This window comes from Salvelinus sp. IW2-2015, linkage group LG17, assembly GCF_002910315.2.
Source record: "Salvelinus sp. IW2-2015 linkage group LG17, ASM291031v2, whole genome shotgun sequence".
In the NCBI taxonomy this organism is placed as follows: domain Eukaryota; kingdom Metazoa; phylum Chordata; class Actinopteri; order Salmoniformes; family Salmonidae; genus Salvelinus; species Salvelinus sp. IW2-2015.
The window spans coordinates 32,453,239-32,471,406 of NC_036857.1; the positions used below are offsets into that span (position 1 = coordinate 32,453,239).

At 41.5% G+C, this 18,168-nt stretch overlaps 1 protein-coding gene across 1 annotated transcript in view; it reads right to left on the minus strand.

Moving 5' to 3' along the window:
• The window catches only part of pigt (phosphatidylinositol glycan anchor biosynthesis, class T), a 34,270-nt gene that overhangs the window by 9,552 nt on the left and 6,550 nt on the right, over positions 1-18,168 (minus strand). Inside the window, exons 3-9 of the mRNA XM_024005684.2 lie at positions 15,553-15,680; positions 14,907-15,007; positions 14,589-14,675; positions 8,565-8,652; positions 7,122-7,219; positions 6,725-6,884; positions 3,061-3,261 (exon numbers count right to left, since the gene is read on the minus strand). Coding sequence (XP_023861452.1) covers positions 3,061-3,261; positions 6,725-6,884; positions 7,122-7,219; positions 8,565-8,652; positions 14,589-14,675; positions 14,907-15,007; positions 15,553-15,680 — 863 coding nt within the window. The remainder of the gene's footprint in view (positions 1-3,060; positions 3,262-6,724; positions 6,885-7,121; positions 7,220-8,564; positions 8,653-14,588; positions 14,676-14,906; positions 15,008-15,552; positions 15,681-18,168) is intronic.

Consider the following 18,168-nt stretch of genomic DNA (forward strand, 5'->3'; position numbering starts at 1 on the left):
TAGCCTTCCACAAGCTTCCCACAATAAGTTGGATGAATTTTGGCCCATTCCTCCTGACAGAGCTGGTGTAACTGAGTCAGGATTGTAGGCCTCCTTGCTTGCACACGCTTTTTCAGTTCTGCCGACAAATGTTCTATAGGATTGAGGTCAGGGCTTTGGCCACTCCAATACCTTGACTTTGTTGTCCTTAAGCCATTTTGCCACAACTTTGGAAGTATGCTTGGGGTCCTTTTCCATTTGGAAGACCCATTTGCGACCAAGCTTTAACTTCCTGACTGATCTCTTGAGATGTTGCTTCAATATATCTACATAATTTTCCTTCCTCATGATGCCATCTATTTTGGGAAGTGCACCAGTTCCTCCTGCAGCAAAGCACCCCCACAACATGATGCTGCCACCCCCGTGCTTCACGGTTGGGATYGTGTTCTTCAGCTTGCAATCCTCCCCCTTTTTCCTCCAAACATAACGATGGTCATTATGGCCAAACAGTTCTATTTTTGTTTCATCAGAACAGAGAACATTTCTCGAAAAAGTACGATCTTTGTCTCCATGTGCAGTTGCAAACCGTAGTCTGGATTTTTTATGGCGGTTTTGGCGCAGTGCCTTCTTTGCTGATAGGATATGTCGATATAGATACTTTTGTACCGGTTTCCTCCAGCATCTTCACAAGGTCCTTTGCTGCTGTTTGATTTGCACTTTTCGCACCAAAGTACATTCATCTCTAGGAGACAGAACYCATCGCCTTCCTGAGCTGTATGAAGGCTGCGTGGTCCCATGGTGTTTATACTTGCGTACTATTGTTTGTACAGATGAACGTGGCACCTTCAGGCGTTTGGAAATTGCTCCCAAGGATGAACCAGACTTGGAGGTCTACAATTTTTTTTCCTGAGGTCTTGGCTGATTTCTTTTGATTTTCCCATGGTGTCAAGCAGAGGCAATGAGTTTGAAGGTAGGCCTTGAAATACATCCAGGTACACCTCCAATTGACTAAAATGATGTCAATTAGCCTATCAGAAGCTTCTAAAGCCATGACAATATTTTCTGTAATTTCCCAAGCTGTTTAAAGGCACAATCAACTTAGTGTACGTAAACTTCGGACCCACTGGAATTGTGATACAGTGAATTATAAGTGAAATAATCTGTATGTAAACAATTGTTGGAAAAATTACTTGTGTCATGCACAAAGTAGATGTCCTAACCGACTTGCCAAAGCTATAGTTAACAAGAAATTTGTGGAGTGGTTGAAAAACGAGTTTTGATGACTCCAATATAACTATGTAAACTTCCGACTTCAACTGTATACCCATTACATCCCACATTATGATAATGAAGTCCCTATTTTGAGTCTGATTTGGAAAGGTGTGAAACATATCAACGAGAGAAAGAATCCAATCAATCTTCTCATAGAAGTCCTCAGTTTATGAGCTATTTCACTCTTCATGCCATGAAGGAGAAAATAATACCAACATTGAACTTTGATTCATTCATTGATTGAATGAAACTACAGTGCATTCAAAGTACCCTGACTTTTCCCACATTTTGTTACATTAAAAAAAATATTAAATAAATGTTCCCTCAATCTACAAACACACATCACCCCAAAGCGACCAGTTTTTTTGAATTTGTACACATTCATAAAAAAACTGAAATATCACATTTACATAAGTATTCAGACCCTTTACTCAGTTATTTGTTGAAGCACCMTTGGCAGCGATTACAGACCAGAGTCTTCTTGTGTATGGCYCTACAAGCTTGGCGCACCTGTATCTGGGGAGTTTCTCCCATTCTTCTCTGCAGATCCTCTRAAGCTCTGTCAGGTTGGATGGGGAACGTTGCTGCACAGCTATTTTCAGGTCTCTCCAGAGATGTCCGATCGGGTTAAAGTCCGAGCTCTGGCTGTGCCACTCAAAGATGTTACTCAAGGATGTTCCAAAGCCACTCCTGRYTTGTCTTGGCTGTGTGCTTAGGGTCAGRMTCCTGTTGGAAGGTGAACCTTCGCCCCAGTCAGGTCCTGAGCGCTCTGGAGCAGGTTTTCATCAAGGATCTCTCTGTCATTTGCGCCGTTTATCTTTCCCTCGATCCGGACTAGTCTCCCAGTCCCTGCCGCTGAAAAACGCCGCCACCATGTTTCACCATAAGGATGGTGCCAGGTTTCCTCCAGACGTGACGCATTCAGGCCAAAGAGTTCAATCGTGGTTTCATCAGACCAGAGTTRTTTAGGGGCCTTTTGGCAAACTCCAAGCGGGCTATCATGTGCCTTTTACTGAGGAGTGGCTTCCGTCTGGCCACTCAACCATAAAGGCCRGATTAGTGGAGTGCTACAGAGATGGTTGTCCTTCTGGAAGGTTCTCCCATGTCCACAGAAGAACTATGGAGATTTGTCAGAGGGACCATCGGGTCCTTCTCCAGATTGCTCAGTTTGGCTGTCCGGCCAGCTCTAGGAAGGGTCTTGGAGGTTCCATACTTCTTCCATTTAAGAACGAAGGAGGCCASTGTGTTCTTGGGAACCTTAAATGCTGCAGAAATTTGTTGGTACCCTTCCCCAGATCTGTGCATCAACAAAATCCTGTTTCGGAGATGTATGGACAATTAGTTTCACCTCATGGCTTGGTTTTTGCTCTGACATGCACTGTCAATTGTGGGACCTTATATAGACAGGTGTGTGCCTTTTCAAATCAATTGAATTTACCACAGGTGGACGCCAATCAAGTTGTAGAAACATCGCAGGAATGATAAACGGAAAAAGGATGCATCTGAGATTCATTGAGTCTGAGAGCAAAGGGTCTGAATAKTTACGTAAATAAGGTATGTTCTTTATTTTTAATATAATTATAAAAATGTCAAAAACCTGTTTTCGCTTTGTCAAGTTCTCTTCAAAATATAACATTTTAGGTCAGGCACATTTTGTGGCTGCATGAGGCTTTATGATACTGAAGCATGTGCTCCCCCATGTGGGAAGAAATGGCCTTTCCCTCAACTGRTATCAATAGGTAGCTGCCATTTATATCAGGCTTAGGTGGAACAGTGTCAGCAGGTGAACAGCGGCACTGAAGTACTCACTGGGTTTGTTGTCACGGCCCTTGCTGGTGACAGTGAGCGTGTGGATGTAGAGGCGCAGGTACCAGGGCACAGTTTCTAGCAGGAGTACGGGGAAGGCCCGGTATGGGTGGTTGTTGTACATCAGGGTGTGGATCTCTCCCGTCTGCAGCCCGTAGCCGGCCACGTAGCGCTCTCCATGCAGTAGGGGACGCAGCATGTCTCCTGGGGAGGGGAAAGAGGGAGTGTTCATATTGTCAATCATAAAATTACTAGAATATAAATATAATTTCTATGGTGAGTTTTATACAGACACCATTTTATATGCTCTACATGGAAATTAATTTATATCACAATTTTTTCACCTTTTTCGGGAACACATTACCTGATCTTACTGTGCAGTAACTAGGGCTATGTAGTCTATTTCAGAAGAACAGAATAGCATACTTTGAGTTGTCCTTATGTTATGTCCTGATCTGGCTATGCCAAATGGCTGTGGGTTACACTAGTTCATTTAGCAGACAAGATTTGKAAGATTTGCTTAGACTTCCGTGGCATTATTTTATAGTATGAAGAATACAATTGAACAAAGCTCTAAAACGATTTGAGGGACTGCTCACATGCGGCTATTCTGAGTTGAGCGGTTAACAAAGAAAGAGGTACTCCTATATGCTTAATTTAAAGATATTTATGTAAATTTAGTTGTTCTACAAACTTTTCTTCAAATCATCATTAGTCATATCATACAGACCAGATTGGGGTAAATTGTGAATGAGAGTGCTGCGTTGTGCCCTTCTCCCTGAGTGCTGTAATGCTTTCATTATAAAAAGGTGCATTTTTATAGAAAAATTAACAAACTTGAAACTCACACYGTGCTTATGTATGCCAGTTAGGCTCTACTCCCCTTGTAAAGCAGATTAATGTGCTTAATTTTAAGAAGTTATTTGGCCACTTCACTTGTGATACAAACATTATCAAAACATATATGCCTATGGGCTAGGTTACATGAGGTGTGCGACTATGATTCGGAAAAGTTGCAAAAAAACAAAAGCAGTTTATTTTGCTGGACATCATTCACAAGTGATAATACAGTTTAAGTCGGAAGTTTACATACACTTAGGTTGGAGTCATTAAAACTCGTTTTTCAACCACTCCACAAATTTCTATAGCTTTGGCAAGTCGGTTAAGACGTCTACTTTGTGCATGACAAGTACTTTTTCCAACAATTGTTTAGACAGATAGATTATTTCACTTATAATTCACTGTATCACAATTCCAGTGGGTAAGAAGTTTACATACACTAAGTTGACTGTGCCTTTAAACAGCTTGGAAAATTCCAGAAAATTATGTCAAAGCTTTAGAAGTTTCTGATAAATTATGTCAATTAGTCTGAGTCAATTGAAGGTGGATGTATTTCAAGGCCTACCTTCAAACTCAGTGCCTCTTTGCTTGACATCATGGGAAAATCAAAAGAAATCAGCCAAGACCTCAGAAAAAAACAAACATTGTAGACCTCCACAAGTCTGGTTCATCCTTGGGAGCAATTTCCAAANTTCAAGGCCTACCTTCAAACTCAGTGCCTCTTTGCTTGACATCATGGGAAAATCAAAAGAAATCAGCCAAGACCTCAGAAAAAAACAAACATTGTAGACCTCCACAAGTCTGGTTCATCCTTGGGAGCAATTTCCAAARGCCTGAAGGTACCACGTTCATCTGTACAAACAATAGTACGCAAGTATAAACACCATGGGACCACGCAGCCTTCATACAGCTCAGGAAGGAGACGCGTTCTGTCTCTTAGAGATGAATGTACTTTGGTGCGAAAAGTGCAAATCAAACCCAGAACAGCAGCAAAGGACCTTGTGAAGATGCTGGAGGAAACCGGTACAAAAGTATCTATATCGACATATCCTGAAGGGCCACTCAGCAAGAAAGAAGCCACTGCGCCATAAAAAAAGCCAGACTACGGTTTGAAACTGCACATGGGGACAAGGATCGTACTTTTTGGAGAAACGTCCTCTGGTCTGATGAAACAAAAATAGAACTGTTTGGCCATAATGACCATCGTTATGTTTGGAGGGAAAAAGGGGGAGGTTTGCAAGCCGAAAAACACCATCCCAACCGTGAAGCACCCAGGTGGCAGCATCATGTGCTTTGCTGCAGGAGGGACTGGTGCACTTCACAAAATAGATGGCATCATGAGGAAAGGAAATTGTGGATATATTGAAGCAACATCTCAAGACATCAGCCAGGAAGTTAAAGCTTGGTCGCAAATGGGTCTTCCAAATGGACAATGACCCCAAGCATACTTCTAAAGTTATGGCAAAATGGCTTAAGGACAACAAAGTCAAGCTATTGGAGTGGCCATCACAAAGCCTTGACCTCAATCCTATAGGATGTGTGTGCAGAACTGAAAAAACGTTTGCAAGCAAGGAGACCTACAAACATGACTCAGTTACACCAGCTCTGTCAGGAGGAATGGGCCAAAATTCACCCAACTTATTGTGGGAAGCTTGTGGAAGGCTACTTGAAACGTTTGACCCAAGTTAGCAATTTAAAAAGGCAATGCTACCAAATACTAATTGAGTGTATGTAAACTTCTGACCCACTGGGAATGTGATAAATCACTACTATTATAATGACATTTCATATTCTTAAAATAAAGTGGTGATCCTAACTGACCTAAGACAGGGAATTTTTACAATAATTAAATGCCAGAAATTGTGAAAAACTGAGTTTAAATATATTTGTCTAAGGTGTATGTAAACTTCTAATTTCAACTGTATATAATTCACAAGTGATAGGCTAATATTGTCACCAATCCGACTATTCTTGATTTAATCTCGTCTTTACATATAGTAAATAAGGTGTGAGAAATTTGTTTTAATTTACAATGGACCATTACCATGCACCCGTCTAGAAACAGAGGCAGCGGGAAACAATAAATGTCAACTATGCACTTAAATAGCGAATGGAGGACGCTTTCCCGTGGGTCATTTTCATGCCAGCCAGATTGTTTATCTTCCAAACAGGAGCATAGCCTATGTGCTTAATATTACGAAAGTTAAGAAATAAATATAGTAGGCCTAGCCTATAGAAAGCTGATGGGATCCCCCTCTTTTTAGTAGAGGCCATCACTCTGTTTTCTCCCGCAATTGCATAGCCTACAGAAATGTTGCACAACATGAGCTCATGGGCTTTCATTCAGTGTTTGTTCAGATTTTCAAACACATTTGCATTGATGTCAGAGTGATTAGAGGGACAAGAGTGCTCAGTGCCAGGCAGTCAGCAAGTTTGGTAGGCTACTAATGACCATCAGCAGCATCAGAGCTTGGAGAAGCCTAATTAACATGACTAAGCGGTCATGTGGAGTTTGACTGCCTTCATGCCTCGTGACCGCCGGTGTCGCAGTAATACGGTCACCGCAACAGCCCTAGCAGTAACTGCAAATTATACTAGTAACATTGTATTAACATGCAGTTTCTTAGTATTTTAGTAACTGCATAATAATTGTATTGTAAATGGTGTTGAGCAGTTTTTGTTATTATACAAGACGGATAGGGATTGTTCCTTATTCCACTTGTGTAACAGCAATTTGTGAAGGGAGGGGAACAGACATTCGAGGGAAAGAACATATTTTCTGGAATTAAATGCAGCTCAGGTGTTGTGTTCTTTATAGGTCACTCACCACTCTCGGCTGCTCTCCAGCGCAGCAGCATGTTGAGGGAGCGCGTTTGTCCGAACGTGGCCTGGTTAGTGAGGTCGTAGACCGAGTAGGTCCTCCGGTCCCCAAGCACCACAGCCTGGCTGAGCAGGGGAGTGGTTGGGCTCAGCTCAAACAGCTCTCCCTGTAGGGGAAATACAATAACAACACCTGCCTGCATAATTACCATAGAATAACACTTCTCCATAGTGTTGTCTGATGTTTTAGAGTTAACAAATCGCACACATGCAAGCATTCATATACAAACATTGATTCACACATCAATGAATTAACAATAATGCTTATGCACTCAAGAGTAAGATTGTCTGCTAACTGAATAGAATGTGGAGTTGGGTAAAGTTAGTAATGTAAAGTTGCTGACCTGAGGGTTGTCTGTGACGTCCACGTACACTTTACTGGAGGAGGCCAGCGGGCAGGCTTCAGTCAGGGTGCGAGAGAACATCTTGAACAGGGACCACTCTGTCAAAACACCCAATAACCAACATCACATTCATCTTGGCCCCTTTTGTATTTAAAAAAAGGTAGTGTACAGTCTTTTTCAAGGAGCACAATAAGGTCAATGTCTGTACACCGCATTAGACATACACAACTTTTATGAAAAGTTGTTTGTTCTTTATTTCTTTCATTTCATTGTTTCACTGTAACGGGTTTTGCAACTTTAAATGCACTTTAAATCAAGTTTGATTTTATTTGAAAAACATGCCCTTTTTGCTATGTAACATCTAGCTAGCACGCAAATACACCTACCTAGGTTGGGGGTTATCCAGATTTTTATACCGTCRTTCTCTCATCCCGGGATTTACAGTATTACCGTCTTAGTACACAAGGGGCACACATTTTTCTTTTTTAAAGACCACAGGGGGCGACCATTACCAGAAAGCTAACAACATTTGAAAATAAACGAARTGCAAAGACAGACAATCCAGCTCATAACGTTTATACAAGTGTAGGTAGGAGCCACCGAATGTAATGWTTGGTGAGTCTGGGCATTTTCAAACAAATGTGAACGAGAGATATTGTGCAGAAGAACAAAGTTTTGATTCATGCTTGTCTGAAGGAAGAATAGTACTGGCTCTGGAGCAGCATGTGTACACACTGAGTCTGTGTGCAGTCGCTAGGGCCACGGGCCTGCCTGCTCAGGGAAGAGGGGGAAGGAGCTGACGGGCCGAGAATGGAGAGGAGAAAAAATAAACGCAAGGAAATCAAGATGGCAGCTGTACAGATAACTCATCCAAAGCGATTTGACTTCTCAAACACGGCAGAAAGATAAAACAATATGACGCACAATCTCCTTATTAATTCAGCCACTTACTTATTAGCTAACTAACAAGTTAAACCTAATACACAGCTGGACTCACGAGAAAGGTAAAATGAAGAACGCAATCTGCTTCATCTCCTAATTTATTGCACTGCAGGAATTTGCTTAAAAAGCTAAAAGTATTCTGATTTATTGAAAAACCTCAAATAAATAGTTGACAGTATTGAAAAACCATCCCGTATTTCCCCCCCCCAAATACCCCAGRATACAGTACATATATATGATATACCGTTCAAGCCTAGCACCTACATGAATCGGTGGAAGGTACAGTGGATCTTGGTAACACCGGTGTGTTTTAGCAATAGTGAGGTGAAATTACTTATACCATTTTCACACTATCATGCAGGCCTGAACCGTACTGTGCTGGCTCTTATTTTCCTMTAAGTTTCCAGCAAATATATGGTGGATGCATAAACAGGCCAGTGCAGTACAGTTCAGCTTTTGTGTGTGAAAGGGGTATAATACTGAATGCAAGAGGCCTCTCACCTCGTTTGCCCTGGCCAGAGGTGTGCAGGTCGAACACCACGTTCAGTGTCTGTCTCAGCTCCCACACMGTGGATTTGCACTTCCAGTCCTGAAACAACCGTAGAGTGTCATATCTGGGCTGGGGCTCATCAAAAGTGACAAGATTTAAAATGGGATTAGGATWGGATGGAACGATGTAGCATGGAAGGAGAAACCCGTGGTTTTGTTTGAGACAATGAAGACAGTGAGACAATTAACGAAGATTCTCTATTCCTACACTCTTACATTCAAAAATGACTACGACCAACTACACTGAACAAAAATATMAACAGAACATGTAACGTGTTGGTCCAATGTTTCATGAGCTGAAATAAAAGATCCCAGAAATGTTCCATGCSCACTAAAGCTTAATTCATATCCCAAAAGATTCTCACTATAATACATTTTAATAGAAAGTTAACAAAAATAGATAGGTATTTTCCTTTCCATGGTAACAAGATCTATCTATTTGTGGAAAGAATTCACCCCGATTTAACTCTTCAGTCATATCCCAGTTGACCTATTTTCTTATGGCCTTGCCTACACCTAGCGACTTGTTTTTTAAATGATATGAGCAAAAAAAAATCTATTTTATTTGGAACAGCAAGCCAGACAAAATTAAAACTGGCCCATTTACATAATTAATTTGATTTCGGAGGGCATTAGACCTCACAAGTTATACTTAAAATCAGACCTGGTTCTCTAGCAGATTAGTAAGAATGTCTCAACGCATGTTCAATAATGGCCTTTTTCCCTTAATTCAAATTAAAACTTCACATTCGGTTATTTGAAAAGTAAATCTAAAAAAAAAGTCCTCAACTGACAGCTTCATTAAATAGTACCCGCAAAACACCAGTCTCAACGTCAACAGTGAAGAGGCGACTCTGTCCAGTGTCTGTGTTCTTTTGCCCATCTTAATCTTTTCTTTTTATTGTCCAGTCTGACATATGGCTTTTTCTTTGCAACTCTACCTAGAAGGCCAGCTCCCTGGAGTCGCCTCTTCACTGTTGACATTGGTGTTTTGCGGGTACTATTTAATGAAGCTGCCAGTTGAGGACTTGTGAGGCGTCTGTTTCTCAAACTAGACACTAATGTACTTGTCCTCTTGCTCAGTTGTGCACTGGGGCCTACCACTCCACTTTCTATTCTGGTTAGAGCCCGTTTGTGTTGTTTTGTGAAGGGAGTAGTACACAGCGTTGTACGAGATCTTCAGTTTCTTGGCAATTTCTCGCATGGAATAGCCTTTCATTTCTCAGACACGACTTAGACTGACGAGTTTCATTAGAAATTTCTTTGTTTCTGGCCATTTTGAGCCTGTAATCGAACCCACAAATGCTGATGCTCAGATACTCAACTAGTCTACAGAAGGCCAGTTTTATTGCTTCTTTGTGTGTGTGTGTGTGTGTATTTGTTGTGTATTGTGTTGTGTTGTGTGTGTGTGTGTATATATATTATAATTCTACAATGTGGAAAGTAGTAAAAAATAAAGAAATTCCCTTGAATGGTAATAAGTGTGTGTGTATATATATATTATATTATATATATATTATATATATATATATATTATATATATTATTATATATATACATACACATACACCACACACACACACACTTATTACCATTCAAGGGAATTTCTTTATTTTTATTACTTTCCACATTGTAGAATGATAGTGAAGATTGCAGAACTATGAATAACACATATGGAGTTTGTAGTAACCAAAAAAGTGTTTAACAAATAAAATATATTTTACATTTGAGATTCTTCAAAGTAGCCACCTTTGCCTTCAATCCAGCTCTACACAATCTTGGCATTCTCTCAACCAGCTTCATGAGGTTGTCACCTGGAATGCATTTCAATTAACAGGTGTGCCTCTTAAAAGTTAAATTGAGGAATTTCTTTCCTTCTTAATGTGTTTGAGCCAATCAGTTGTGTTGTGACAAGATAGGGGGTATACAGAAGATAGCCCTTTTTAGTAAAAGACCATTTTATGGCAAAAACAGCTAAAATGAGCAAAGAGAAACCGACCGTCGGACCGCAGAGTGAAGAAAAAAGCAGCCACAAAGTGCTCAGCATATGTGGGGAACTGCTTACAAGACTGTTGAAAAGCATTCAGGTGAAGCTGGTTGAGAGAATGCCAAGAGTGTGCAAAGCTGTCATCAAGGCAAAGGGTGGCCATTTGAAGGAATCTCAAATATATTTTAAAATTAGCTTAAAACTTTAGGTTATTACATGATTCATGTGTGTTATTTCATAGTTTCATACGGGGCCCTTCATACACCCTCATGGAGTCTTTTTCTGACCGTTTGAAGCAAACACATGCACATTTGTGGCCTGCTGGAGGTCATTTTGCAGGGCTCTGGCAGTTGCTCCTCCTTGCACAAAGCGGAGGTAGCGGTCCTGCTGCTGGGTTGTTGCCCTCCTTCGGCCTCCTCCACAGTCTCCTGATGTACTGGCCTGTTCTCTGGTAGCGCCTCCATGCTCTGGACACTACGCTGACAGACACAGCAAACCTTCTTGCCACAGCTCGCATTGATGTGCCATCCTGGATGAGCTGCACTACCTGAGCCACTTGTGTGGGTTTAGACTCCGTCTCATGCTACCACTAGAGTGAAAGCACTGCCAGCATTCAAAAGTGACCAAAACATCAGCAGGAAGCATAGGAACTGAGAAGTGGTCTGTGGTCACCACCTGCAGAAGCACTCCTTTATTGGGGGTGTTGCTAATTGCCTATAATTTCCACCTTTTGTCTATACATTTGCATAACAGCATGTGAAATGTATTGTCAATCAGTGTTGCTTCCTAGTGGACAGTTTGATTTCACAGAAGTGTGATTCTTGGAGTTACATTGTTGTTTAAGTGTTCCCTTTATTTTTTTGAGCAGTGTATATATATATACACCACAGTTGAAGTCGGAAGTTTACATACACTTAGGTTGGAGTCATTAAAACTCGTTTTTCACCACTCCACAATTTCTTGTTAACAAACTATAGTTTTGGAAGTCAGTTAGGACATTTACTTTGTGCATGACACAAGTAATTTTTCCAACAATTGTTTACAGATTTTCACTGTATCACAATTCGAGTTGGTCAGAAGTTTACATACACTAAGTTGACTGTGCCTTTAAACAGCGTGGAAAATTCCAGAAAATGCTGTTATGGCTTTAGAAGCTTCTGATAGGCTAATTGACATAATTTGAGTCAATTGGAGGTGTACTGTGGATGTATTTCAAGGGCTACTTCAAACTCAGTGCCTCTTTGCTTGACATCATGGGAAATTCAGCCAAGACCTCAGAACAAAATGTAGACCTCCACAAGTCTGGTTCATCCTTGGGAGCAATTTCCAAACGCCTGAAGGTACCACGTTCATCTGTACAAACAATAGTACGCAAGATAAACACCATGGGACCACGCAGCAGTCAATCTGTCATGAAGGAGATGCGTTCTGTCTCCTAGAGATGAATGTACTTTGATGCGAAAAGTGCAAACAACCCCAGAACAACAGCAAAGGACCTTGTGAAGATGCTGAGGAAACGGGTACAAAAGTATCTGTATCCACAGTAAAACGAGTCTTATGTCAACATAGGCGCTCAGCAGGCTGCTCATCAAGGAAGAAGCCACTGCTCCAAAACCGCCATAAAAAAAGCCAGACTACTGTTTGCAACTGCACACGGGACAAAGAGCGTACTTTTTGGAGAAACGTCCTCTGGTCTGATGAACAAAAATAGAACTGTTTGGCCATAATGACCATCGTTATGTTTGGAGGAAAGGGGGAGGCTTGCAAGCCGAAAAACATCATCCAACCGTGAAGCACCCAGGTGGCAGCTCAATGTGCTTTGCTGCAGGTGGGACTGGTGCACTTCACAAATAGATGGCTTCATGAGGAAAGGTAATTATGTGGATATATATTGAAGCAACATCTCAAGACATCAGTCAGGAACTTAAAGCTTGGTCGCAAATGGGTCTTCCAAATGGAAAGGACCCCAAGCATACTTCCAAAGTTGTGGCAAAGTGGCTTAAGGACAACAAAGTCAAGCTATTGGAGTGGCCATCACAAAGCCCTGACCTCAATCCTATAGAACATTTGTCGCAGAACTGAAAAAGCGTGTGCAGCAAGGAGGCCTACATCCTGACTCAGTTACACCAGCTCGGTCAGGAGGAATGGGCCAACATTCACCCAACTTATTGTGGGAAGCTTATGGAAGGCTACCCGAAACTTTCACCCCAGTTAAACAATTTAAGGCAATGCTACCAAATACTAATTGAGTGTATGTAAACTTCAGACCCACTGGGAATGTGATGAAAGAAATAAAAGCTGAAATAATCATTCTCTCTACTATTATTCTGACATTTACATTCTTTAAAAAAAGTGGTGATCTAACTGACCTAGAGAGGGAATTTTTACTTGGATTAAATGTCAGGAATTGTGAAAAACTGAGTTTAAATGTACTTGGCTAAGGTGTATGTAAACTTCCGACTTCAACTATATATACACACTACATATATATATATATATATATATATACCAACACATATACACAACACACACAGCAAAAAAGAAACATCCACTCACTGTCAACTATTTTCAGCAAACTTAATCGTGTATGAACATAACAAGATTCAACAACTGAGACATAGACTGACAAGTTCCCGACATGTGACTAACAGAAATGGAATAATGTGTCCCTGGACAAAGGGTGGGGGGGGTCAAAAGTAACAGTCAGCATCTGGTGTGGCACCAACTGCATTCCGTACTGCAGTGCACTCCTCCTCATGGACTGCACCAGATTTGCCAGTTCTTGCTGTGAGATGTTACCCCCTCTTCACCAAGGCACCTGCAAGTTCCCGGACATTTCTGGGGGGAATGGCGCCTAGCACTTACCCACCGATCCAACAGGTCCCAGACGTGCTCAATGGGATTGAGATCCGGGCTCTTCGTGGCCATGGCAGAACATGACATTCCTGTCTTGCAGGAAATCACGCACAGAACGAGCAGTATGGCTGGTGGCATTGTCATGCTGGAGGGTCATGTCAGGATGAGCCTGCAGGAAGGGTACCACATGAGGGAGGAGAGATGTCTTCACTGTAACGCACAGCGTTGAGATTGCCTGCAATGACAACAAGCTCAGTCCGATGGTGCTGTGACACACCGCCCCAGACCATGACGGACCTCCTCTCAAATCGTCCCGCGCCAGAGTACAGGCTCGGTGTAACGGTCATTCCTTCGACGATAACACGAATGGCTTACAAACGGCTTACAAGCCCTCAGTCCAACGCTCTCTCAGCCTATTGCGGACAGTCTGGCACTGATGGAGGGATTGTGCGTTCCTGGGGTAACTCAGGCAGTTGTTGTTGCCATCCTGTACCTGTCCCGCAGGTGTAATGTTTGGATGTACCGTTCCTGTGCAGGTGTTGTTACACGTGGTCTGCCACTGCGAGGACAATCAGCTGTCCGTACCGTCTCCCTGTAGCGCTCTCTTAGGCGTCACACAGCACGGACATTGCAATTTATTGGTCACACCTGCAGTCCTCATGCCTTCTTGCAGCATGCCCAAGGCACATTCACACAGATGAGCAGGGACCTTGGGCATCTTTCTTTTGGTGTTTTTCAGAGTGAGTAGTAAGGCCTCTTTAGTGTCCTAAGTTTTCATAACTGTGACCTTAATTGCCTACCTTCTGTAAGCTGTTAGTGTCTTAACGACAGTTCCACAGGTGCATGTTCATTAATTGTTTATGGTTCATTGAACAAGCATGGGAAACAGTGTTAAAACCCTTTACAATGAAGATCTGGGAAGTTATTTGGATTTTTACAAATTACCTTTGAAAGACAGGGTCCTGAAAAAGGGACGTTCCTTTTTTTTGCTGAGTTTGTTATATATATATATATATATATATATATATATATATATATATATATATAGCTTTGTCATTATGTGGTATTGCGTTTAGATTGATGAGGTGTTGTAAAACTTTTGACCGGTAGTGTATGTGCACTCCAGACTATTACCTGACACACAGGTCTGAAGTGTAGTGCCTGGGAGTGGAAGCTGCTGTGGAAGAGTTTCTCAGACTTCATCAGGACTGCCAGACCAGCCTAGTGGAAGAAGAGGGGCAACATGAAGGACATGGTTAATCACCACACACACAAAGTCAACTACAATAAAAGGATAACAAAAATAACCACCCAAAGCCACACACATAAGCCAAGAAGGAAGCCTTTGCACACATAGGAGTTGTAGCAGATTTCAGATGTATTGTACTAAAGTCTAAAGCTTTGGCTAGACGCAACTTTCATACGAGCATCAAACATAAGACAGACAGGTACCTTGGAGCCACAGGGAAGGAGTTTCTTCCACGGAGTCAGGTTCTCAGTACAGACGATCTCCCGCGGCAACACAGCATAGCGGAGGAAGCGCTGGTCTGTTACTGATTAGAGGACACATACAAGGTACATGAGACGACAAAAATCAACAGACGAGGCATTATGGAGAGTCACACATCACTACCGTAGTGTGTCACATCTTTAACTAACTGCTTTGAGATTCCTTTTGAGTACATATGACAAAAATATGGCTGTTGTAAAGCACTGCTCTCTGTTCAGGAGTAGGAATCTCACCCCACCAGGGCTGGTAGGATTGCAGGCTTATATTCTAGCCAAGATGCACACCTGAATATGATTACTTAGGTAGTTGAATGAGGTGTTTTACCGCTTGGCTTGAGTAAAAACTCCCCGCATACCAGCCATAGGATTGCCCACACCTGCTGTAAAGACTCATGGCATTGTCTTTTCAGTTTGACATAACGACAAAGCATTGGTTGGCACTGGGTCATATTCATTGTCACACCGTAGAAGTGTTCCTTACTGGACAATTACAGATGGTACCTCTGTTTCACTCTGGTGCTTTATGAACACTGCCCTCAGTTCAGAGGTCGGCTAGCTACTGTGGAGACTTGAGTGTGAGGAAACTTACCGTTGCCCAAGCCTAGAGGTTTGAAGGAGGCACTGGGCTGCACCGTGTTGGTGGAGTCAATGAAGTTCAGGGAGGCACAGAAGATCCCTGAGAGAACGTTGGTCAGCTCCTTCCAGGCACCGTCCACACTATAAGACGAAGGATCAAACGAATGGTACAGTTACAGTGCCTTCAGAAATAATTCACACCTTGATTTTTTTTCACATTTTGTTGTGTTACAGCCCGAATTTAAAATTGAAATTGTGTCACTGATCTACATACAATACCCCATAATGRCAAAGTGGAATTGTGTTTTTATAAATGTTTACAAATTAATTTAAAAAATGAAAAGCTGAAATGTCTCCKGCCAATAAGTACTCAACCCTTTTGTTATGGCAAGCCTAAAGTTCAGGAGTAGAAATGTGCTTAACAAGTCACGTAATAAGTTGCATGGACTCACTCTGTGCAAAAATAGTGTTTAACATGTTTAAAATCACTACCCTATCYGTGTACCCCACACATACTTTAAGGTCCAAGGTGAACAGTGAATTTGAAGCACAGATTCAACCACAAAGACCAGGGAGGTTGTCCTATGGTTCGCAAACAAGGGCACTTACTTATAAGGAAGATGGATAAAAAGAAAAAGCAGACATTACAAAGACATAGGCGACCTTCCTTAATCAGTTGCTGGAGAGGAAGGAAACCACTCAGGGATTTCACCAGGAGGCCAATGGTGCTTTTAAAACAGCTACAGAGTTTAATGGCTCTGACAAAAGATAACGGAGGATGGATCAACAAAATTGTAGTTAGGCCTACTCCYCAATACTAAAATAAATGACASAGTGAAAAGAAGGAAGCCTGTACAGAGTACAAATATTCCAAAACAWGCATCCTGTTTGCAATAAGGCACTAAAGTAAAACTGCKAAAAAWGTGACAAAGAAATMAACTTTATGTCCTGGATACAAAGCGTTATGTTTAGGGCAAATCCAGCAACACATGACAGCTTTTTTAGGATAAAAAGAAACAGAATAGAGCTAAGCAAAGGCAAAATCCTAGAGGAAAACCTGGTTCAGTCTGCTTTCCAACAGACACTGGGAGATAAATTAATCTTTCAGCAGGACAGTAACCTAAAACACAAGACCAAATATACACTGGAGTTGCTTAGCAAGTTGACATTGAATGTTCCTGAGTTAAAGTTGACTTTAAAAAAAAAAATTGTCTTGAAAATATATAGCAAGACTTAAAAATGTCTGTCTAGCAATGACCAACAACCAACTTGACAGAGCTTGACACTTTTTTAAATAATAAAATGGGCAAATATTGTACAATCCAAGTGTGCAAAGCTCTTAGACTTACCAGAAAGAATCACAGCTGTAATCGCTGCCAAAGGTGATTTAACACTTATATAAATCAAATAGTGAAGATAATTATTTTGTGCATATCATTGACAAAAAAACAACAACTATTAAATCCATTTTAATCCCACTTTGTAACAACAAAATGTGTAAAAAGTAAAGGGGTGTGAATACTTTCTGAAGGCACTGGATCATTTACTTCAGTGGATCATTCGCTTTAATAGACAACTATATCACTTTAATGCCGAGAAAGGTAGTATCTGCAACCAGTCACAAGAAAGACATGCCTGTCAAATGTTGCGATTTGTTCATGGGCGAAGACTCAATGGACCAAATAATAGCTGTCATAGTTTACAAAATGGGTGAGACTACAGGGTCGTTCCATATGATTTCAATCACTTTCTGACAGCACCCCCTTTGATTTGAAAGAAACCGGCCATACATGTTTGCCCATGGTAGAAGTAGTCAGAAAGGGACTTTTTGGAACTGAATGCCAAACAGTCAGGAAATAGAGGTGCTCAAATTTGAACCATTTTGCATACCCCACCATGATACATCAACAGTGTCTTCATTACTGAAAAATATAATGGTTGAGTTTGATATCTATTTGAATGCACCTTCTGACAACTTCTACCATGGGCAAAAATGTATGGCTGTTTCGTTCAATCAAAAGGGGTACAGCCAAAAAGTGATTAAAATCATATGAACAACCCTAGAGCCACACAATTGTATTCATACAGCTCTTGTTGACACCAGAACCGACTAACAATGATTCAACAGATCTTAAGCTACTCCATTATCTTCGACAATAAAGAAAGTGAACTTGTAAGGATAAATAAATACACCTGTATATTATATAGACTCACTCAGTGACAGTGTCCTGGAACCATACCCACAGTTCAGCACCAGGGGGCGACGGTAGGAATGGCTGGCCCACTGCATTGTCCTCCAGTAGCCCTGAGTGAAGGAGATGTGGAGCTCACGCACAGAGAACTTGAAATCACCTGGCCCAGCGACTTTGGAAGAGTCGGTAGTGGTTGACTGAAAATGAACATTTGGGAGGAAACAGGGAGTTTCATAGGATACTAATATGTTGACTTGATTTGTAGTTCATAAAATCCATCCTTGAGTTTAGGGGTGTGCACGTACCAGATCTAGGCCTATAATCTCCCAAAAGTGTGCACTGCCATACCTCATACAAATTAGGCCTAGGTCCTATGTACTGATGACAATGAATGCACAGCTACAGTCAACATAAGCGCACAGCATCTCTCTTTCTTT